The 8,596-nt window shown below is 31.6% G+C and overlaps 1 protein-coding gene across 2 annotated transcripts in view; it reads right to left on the reverse strand.

Moving 5' to 3' along the window:
• LOC106465921 (CD2 antigen cytoplasmic tail-binding protein 2 homolog) overlaps positions 1–6,923 on the reverse strand; it is a 25,897-nt gene extending 18,974 nt beyond the window's left edge. The window contains exons 1-3 of one of the 2 annotated variants that reach the window (XM_013926159.2): positions 6,877–6,923; positions 2,022–2,221; positions 434–600 (exon numbers count right to left, since the gene is read on the reverse strand). In XM_013926159.2, the coding sequence (XP_013781613.1) occupies positions 434–600; positions 2,022–2,196 (342 nt within the window). In that variant the 5' untranslated portion in view covers positions 2,197–2,221; positions 6,877–6,923. Of the gene's footprint in view, positions 1–433; positions 601–2,021; positions 2,222–6,667; positions 6,686–6,876 lie in introns of those variants that run through there. The other variant, XM_022393873.1, reaches the window with a different exon arrangement.
• Between the last annotated feature and the right edge of the window lie 1,673 nt (positions 6,924–8,596).

Raw genomic sequence — 8,596 nt, forward strand, 5'->3', positions numbered from 1 at the left:
TAAATTCTCTTAAAATAAACCTTCATTTCGATGCAATATTAAAATTAGCTTGAATTCTTCATAACCTCTGAATAGTGGTTGACCCAACTGGTCACATTGGTCTAGTTTATAATAAAGTTTTCTTCATTACCCATTCAAGCCATCTCCAAACTTTTGCTCTTTTATTGGTGTACCAAATACACTTTTTCTGAACTGGGTCATTTTCTGCAGAGTACTAGTAATTTCACAATTGCAAAAGCTGAAGTCAACATATTTTGATTATCTAGAAAAATGACTTTAATTTAAATGATATCAAGCAGTGATAACTGCTTGTGGAGCCATATAAGTTGCCCTTAAACATAGAATTGTTTTCTTTACATCTGATAAAAAAGAATTGCAAAATTTTTTGCATACATTTTTTCTGTGCTCTTTATCAATATTCTGTGCTCCTTACCTTGACCCAATCAATATTGTCCAGCCAGCTATCTCTTATTTCCTTTTGATCTTTGTGAAAAATATATGTTCCTTCTTTATCAAAGTGGCCTTCTTCCAATTCTTCTTTCATGTTAAATGGTGTGATGCGAATATCTCCTTCAAAGTCTACAGTAGCTTCCTCTTGCCCTTGATGGAATGAAAAAAATCAATACTGACAATATTTGACTTTTCAGACAAAATTAGTTTCCATCACCACTGAAAGAAAGTAAAAAAATATTTTTCTACTAAGACATTCTTCTTTCTTACCCTCATAAATAATGTTGCCTTTATTAACTAAGTCACTTTTCGAAACCATTCACCACTGATAAGAAAGCTTGTCATTCATATAGAATTATTTACCCACCCAATCCATAGTTAATTCACAGTAACATATATGTGATAATGCATTGTCTAGCTTGGTCTTACACAAAAATATGAATTCTAAACTCTTAAATTTTATAATCTAAAAATATTATACTCTCTCTCTCTATATATATAGTTTTAAAAAGTGCAAACAGCCTTCTGTTGTTTGCACTTTTTAAAACAATTAACATATGCTAATAGCAGTGTGACACCAGGTACAAACTGTTCTGATCTATGCCAAATGTGTAGCACTTGTATATTTGGTTCATGAAAAATTCCCAACTATTAGATGTACAATGCTGTCAAAAGTACATTTAAGACTAGATTAATGTGTTACAGCCCTTTTAAAAGAAGGATGATTACATAGTGAGATTGTTAAATGATGAAGGGCCAAAAAGACAAAATTTCAAAGAGTCTTAAATTTTAAGGCAAAAATGGGTTATGAAACCACAAACAAGCCAAAATGGAGCAACACACTCATCCACAAAGTTGAGGCTATGGTTGTGAAAGAGTATAATCTAATCAAAAAAGCCATTGCAATAAAGCTATGTATTTGGTACCATTAACAAGTTAATAAACAAGATTTTTAAGTTTTATGAAGACTCAAGTTTCTAACCTCTCTTCACATTAGAGGCTTTTTTCATGGGAACAATGGCCAAATAAACTGGAACCTCAGCAATCCAATTCAACTACATACCCTCAAGACCCCCATATGCAAAGTTGAGCAATGGCACATAATTTTGCCATCAGAATAGAGATGATCAATAACAGACAAAGTAGTTTCTCTAAGGCTAGGTTATTAGTGACATCTGTGACATAGAGGCCTAATGCATTGCTTGATTGGCCATACCCACTGCTGTGGACTGTAGTTTCATCTATTCAAGGCTAATCACCACAGCTTGGGTATCAAACCAAAGAAATACAGTCAAGCCTCTTATAATGGTGATGTGTATACAAGATTTATCAGATTTTTGAGTCCTTTTTATTTTGTCATAGAGTAATCAAAATTAATTTAGGTGTGTGAATCATCTTATGGCATTGCACCTAATTTATTCTGTAAGTTGCAGATTTCTTTTTCACTAGAGATAAAATTGAAAATAATGTCCTTATGAAGCATGATTTATCATCAGTAGTGTAAATCAATTTTCAGGGTATAATGTACTGATTAAATAGTGCTCAATTCAACTGCTACATCTTGAAATTACCTTCTAACTCTTCAGGATCCAAAAAATTGTATTTTTTTGCAGCTTCTTCATCATCTTCTTCATCACTATCAAGTGAGTTTTTAAAATTATTAGCTGCATCGATACAGTCATTTTCAAATTTCTTTTCCAAAGGTTCCATAAAGTTCTCTTCTTCAGCCAATTTTCGTTTCGCCATGATCTTTACTGTGTTCTAGATAAGACTGAAATCAAACTATTTATCAATTCATATTCATAACAATGGAAAATTAATTGTTATAGATAGAATCTTAAATATCAATGTTTTAATACATACTTTTAAACATGAACACTCTTTGAATATGTACTAAATCATTTAAAACAGACTAAATTTTTACCTTGCATTTGAGGTGTCTACACGTAAGGACCAACTACTTCATGTGTGGTTAAAGTGAAAAAAAAATGTGCTACATCAACTACCCAATATCCAAATAATTGGAAGTTCACTACCTCATAATGCTCACCATAAACAAGTCTTGTTTATTAACCTAGAAGTACATAATACTTATATACACAAAACACAACTTGTTGTAGGAAAATAATTGGCATTTTAACTTCAGTAAGAAGGCTCATAAACATTTGTAGAGCCTAAACACTACTAGATGCTATACATAAAATAAAAACCAGAAGTGTCATAACCAGGGTTGATATATTTGACTCGTGTAGCAGCTGTAAATTATATTATATTAATTTACTGGGGGACATGCCCCAAGACCCCCCAAGATTCAGCTGCTTTTAGCAGCTCCTTATATTTTCAATTTCTCATTGTAAAATCTGCATGTCTAGCCAAGCACCCAACTTTGAAACTCATTCCTACACCACTAGATACCCTAACTAATCACTGAAAAAACTGGTAATTTTTCTTTACTAAATTATGTCAAATCACACATAATCAGTCTTAAGCAATTCAACCCTAACAATGAGATAAATTTCCAGTTAAGTAATAAAGTTTTTCTAAAAAAAAACATTTTTAATAATATATCTGTCTCAGTAATAGTCTTAAGCAATGAACTCAATTGATTACCTACAAGTATTAATTACATATTAAGTTGGCAAAACTATTAAGGATATCTGCTGCCATCCCTAATTTTGAACTGCTGACCAGAAGGAAGGCAAATAACTAGCAGTGCTCACTGCCAACTCTTTATCAATGAATAGGGTTGACTGATTATAAACAGCCTTAGTAGCTTTGCCATAACTCAAACTTGTTCAGCTTCAGACACATACCAATTAAACTCACAAAATATGATGGATAGCACTACTTTCATTGGTGTAACTGCACACAGCAGAAAGTACACAACTCACAAATGTGAGTGTGTGGCCTAATGGTTGCTGGTTACACAGCTGGCCATAGTGATACCTGTTGTTCTGATTTACCTTGTTTCTACTAAACAACAGTGTAGCTGCAACTTAATATATTGCTTACTTATTACAAGATACAAATGTAACTAGTGTTACAGTAAGTTAATATTGATTATTTTTCTTTAAAAACTCAAAAACCACTTTAATTGCTGAATAACTTGCTCATTAAACTGTGTTTGTCAAAAAATACTATACTTGGACTAACAACAGTAGAAATATATAGCACCATTAAGTCATTAACCTATTTTATTAACATGTTCTTGTTTAATTATGGCTAGCTCTAGCTAGATAGGAACAATGAGAAGGGAAAACATGTTTGATTGTCACCATGTGTTTCTTAAACACTGCCTACCTAGTACAGTAAGCTTTAAGTTGATTTATTGATTTCTTAGAATGCATGTGTTTATACAGTTTCTTCCAGCCTACATTTTAAAATGCAAACACATTAGATTGTATTCTTTCTCAACTTTCATTCATATCAACAACTCCTCACTTGAAATCTTATGATTTTTTATACTTATAAAGTTCTCAATTATTTTTAAACTTTTTTTACACTACTGACATTGAATTAAGAAAAAAATTCAGAAATGTCAGTAATAAAAGATTTTTGGTATTACTTTGTTTTAATCTTTCTTATAAAACTTCAACTACCGTCTTATGAATCATTTTAATTTCTGAAAATAGGTTATCTAATTTCATTACAAGTTCTCTTGCCAAACAATTAACATTGTGCTGTCTGCTTTTCTAGGATCAGAGTGTATTTGTTTTCATTGAATTATATATATTATCATACACTATGACAAAAATTGTTATTAGTTTTATAACATTAAATCTAAGGACAATCATTATTTTTTAAAGAATTAGTTTATTTAGTTTTGGAAGAGTAGTCACATGAAAACCTGTATGGAGAAACTTACTGAACAGTTTTAATTTTATTTTCAGCTTGTTACAGTTTTTGTCATACATTGGGTATCTACTATATAAAGTAAAAAAATACATGGTCGCATACATATCTGTTCCTTATACATTTCCACTTTTCTTGATCAATCAGCAACAAACTTGACACAGTGATATAGGATGACATGAAGAAGGTCATGAAGTGGGTGGGAGTGGACCCCCCATCTTCTATATAAATAAAAGTCAATATATGTGTGTGTGTGTACCTGTTCCTTATACATTTCCACTTTTCTTGATCAATCAGCAACAAACTTGACACAGTGATACAGAATGATGAGTAAGGTCATGTGGGGGTTGAACCCTCCCATATAATTTCATATTGTAAGAATTCTTGAAAACAGTATATCTTTCTTTTCAGTATTGGCACTTTTATGTATTTATATTGTACTTTTAATGGTTATTATGATAAGATAAAAACAACAGAAGCACAATTTCCTATCCTTTGTTACAAACAAATTTTTATTTCACCTGTTTAACGGATAGGTACTTCAGCTAGTATGATATATTTTCATGTACAAAAAGTTTAGGATTAGAAAAGTAGCTTAATACTATACTGTTGTTTCTGAAAACATGTATATATTAAATGAAAGCTAGTAACACATTGATTTTGTAATGTTACAAAATATCATGAATTCAAGTCTCAAAGTGAAATAAAAGACTATTATGTAATGGGAATTACTGAAACTTTGTTAGATTTGGAGTATTTAATAGTAAGAAACTTCACAGAAGGAATGGAGTTGCTCTCTATAGATAAGTGATGAATTGCAGTCTTTTAGGAATGAAGACAAATCAAAGTCAAAATGTTGAATCTTTATGGGTTACAATCAGGGATTTCAAATATAGTATCAAATATTGTATAGCTTTTAACTTGCAGTTGCTATTAGATACCTGATTAGACAAATGAAGTAAATGAAAAATTGTATAATGGTACAAGGGCTATTACTAAATAAGGATAATTATAAATGTTATATTTAGTACATACCTAAATAGAAAACACTTATTTCATCATTCCTTAGGTCACTGAGATATCGCACATGGCTATATTATTTATTTACAACAAAAAGCAGCCCAGTGATCCCTGTTGTCAAAAATATAAATTTGTTATTCAAACAATAAGACCAATATTCTTTATGATTTTGAGTATGTAAGTTCAAACTCTGGAATCAAAATTTACATAAAATGTATCATTTTATAAATTGAGGTGCTAAATTTGAATTTTATACCATTTTTTGACTTAATGAGATATAAATTGCAATTTTGTTCAGGGGGTGTCCATATAACACACCTTGATCTTTCTCTTAAGCCATACAAGTAGTGTGCTCTTTAATAAAAGTTGTACTGAAAATAGGATTTCGGGTTATAGTTACAGAGACATTGTGTAAGTCTAAAGAGATTATAATTCATTGTATAGGTCACAAGTTAGGTCTTATTTTGAATATTTTGTTCAGTCTTGAGCTCCTTACCTTAGGAGGGACATTGAATTGTTGGAAAGGGTTTCAGAGGAGAGTTCTATGATGATAATAATGGGATGGAAAGGTTGTCATAAAAGGACTAAATATGATATCTCAAACTGTTTTCTTTGGAAAAAAAGAAGAATTAGATGAGATCTCATTGAAGTGTTTAAGACGTCAAAGGAATTGATAGTGTTTCGATGTATCATCTTTTTGTTTTGTACTTATGGTGAGAATGGTACAATTCTCACAATAATAAATTATGTCAGAGGAAAGAGTCATTTTCAGCCAAGATAGTTTTATTTTTCTAACAGACTGGTTGACCTTTGGAATGGGTACCTTCAGATGTGATAGATGCAGTAACTTTTAAGGAAGAGCTTGAAAAATATTTAAATAATAAGGGGTGGTGAGTTTTTTACTTACCCTGGATGAACAAACATAACCCTTCTTATCCACAAATTTTATGTTATAAAAAGACCACAACTGTGCACAATATTTTAGCCCTAACTAGTAATTTGTATAGAGATAATTAAAAACAAGCTTCCATCCAAACTAGAATTAAAACACCTACTGCCCCTGTGTCAGGGGAAGTTATCAACACAGCATAATACTCTTACTCTTAGACCACTAATGACACTATGCCATTCACTGGTAATTTGTATATAACAATTAGCAAGTTGTTACTTAGGTGAACAAGCAATACTACTACTAGTACTAGACTAGTATCAGTATCAAAGCACCTCAGCATTAATTAATAACAAAGTAACGATTGTACTGCTGACATGACTAACTACTATTATTAATCATAACAAAACTTATTTTAAAATTGAATACTAATAGTAATACTAATATTATTCATACTTTCGAACAGTCTTTTTTAGTTTAACTTGTTTGTCGCTCATTCATGTTTTAACTTATAAAATTCCAAACGAAACAATCTAAAAAACTGTTCTTGACTTTACATTTGAACAAATCGACCTTTAAAGTTTAAGTTAGTAAACATAGTTAACCCATATCTAATTTCTTTTCTAAAGTTATAAAGAATATGATTAAAATTAATAAATACTCACTAAACGTCGTAGACTATACCTAGGTCCTTTCTCAAATTATCCTAAAATGAATACGCCCCTATCGGTTTTCAATAATTCTGAGTCCATTTTCAACAAAAATTATTGTTTTACTTTTTTCTTTCCATCTAAAATAATATACTTATATATATATATATGTGTGTGTGTGTGTGTGTATATATATATGATAGTAACAAAAATTCATTTCTGAACTATCGATTTAATTTCAGAGAAAATTAAAAATGATAATTACTTACTTTAATAACAAAAATAAAGAATGGGTGTCAGTATATGTCTCAAATGGCCCATATCATAATTAAATGAAAATTTTCAAACTTACTGGTATGGATGTGGTTAGAGCTATGTGATATATCTGCAGAATAACAGAATATTCAACAAGATATTTACTACGAAGTGATGCTGTGTTTTTCTGTAGACCTGGATTCGTGAGAATAAAATAAAGAGACTGGAAGTTTTATTCAGTTGCATACCGTAAGAAAAATGCTACACCCCTGGTGCCAGTTATTTACTGTAGCGGACTACTTAATTACAATAATCTGGAAACCACGGACCAGAGAAATGTGGGGTTGGTGGATTGGAAGAATAGTTTTGTTTAATAACCAAGAAAAATACCAGTTTTAGAAAGAAATACAAATTTAATGACCGGACACAAGCAAAATATCTGTGCTAAACTGCAAGGACATAGCCAAGGCCTAGTTTGAGTGAGCGAAGATAAATTCTCGACCTATAAAGGAAGTGTTACGACAGCGGGGGACACGTGACTCTAGTAACACGTCATATTCTCGAAGCTTCGTGAATCCTCGGGAGGTTACTAGATGTACGGTATTCTTTTATTTAAGACGGCCAAGAAGTGACGGCAATGTAATGTAATTGAACTGTGGACAGAGAGAGAGATTGTTGAGTCGGTGAGGCGTTCGTTGTGAATTATAGCGTTAGTTATAGCGTGACTGTTAAAATTAAGTGTATTGCAAAGTTGTATTCAGAAAGAATAAATCAGTTTTATTAAGAAAGGACCTGTGTCGCTAAAGTTCATCGGAAAGAATTTTTACGAAAATTAACTAACGAACGGAGATGTAACAAATTGGTGTCAGAGAGTGGGACAGAAAAGAAAAAAATGGAAACGAGAAGAGGCAAATCAAACTACAGCTTAGCAGATTTGATGGCAGCAATACAAGAACAGCAAAAGAAACAAGAAGAGAGACAACAGCAGTTGCAAGAAAACCTGCAACAGTGGCAGCTCGAACAACAAAATAAACAAGAAGAGAGATTACAGCAGTTGTTAGAGGAAAAAGAAAAGAAACAAGAAGAAAGGATTACAGCAGTGGCAAGAAAACCTCAACAATGGCAGCTCGAACAGCAAAATAAACAAGAGAGATTACAGCAGTTGTTGGAGGAAAAAGAAAAGAAACAAGAAGAACGAGAAAAAAAACAAGAAGAGAGATTACAGCAGTTGTTGGAGGAGAAAGAAAATAAACAAGAAGAGAAATTACAGCAGTTGTTAGAGGAGAAAGAAAATAAACAAGAAGAACGAGAAAAGAAAGAAGAAGAGAAACTACAGCAGTGGCAACTGGAACAAGAAAGGAAACAAGAAGTACAAATGGAAAAACATTAGTAAATTGAAAAGCGAATTAGATACGTTATAGGAAGATCTATTGTCTTTTACACAAGGAGGATACATTGACCATCGACTTAATCAGCCCCA

Source organism: Limulus polyphemus, unplaced genomic scaffold (genome assembly GCF_000517525.1).
Source record: "Limulus polyphemus unplaced genomic scaffold, Limulus_polyphemus-2.1.2 Scaffold2094, whole genome shotgun sequence".
Taxonomy (NCBI): Eukaryota; Metazoa; Arthropoda; class Merostomata; order Xiphosura; family Limulidae; genus Limulus; species Limulus polyphemus.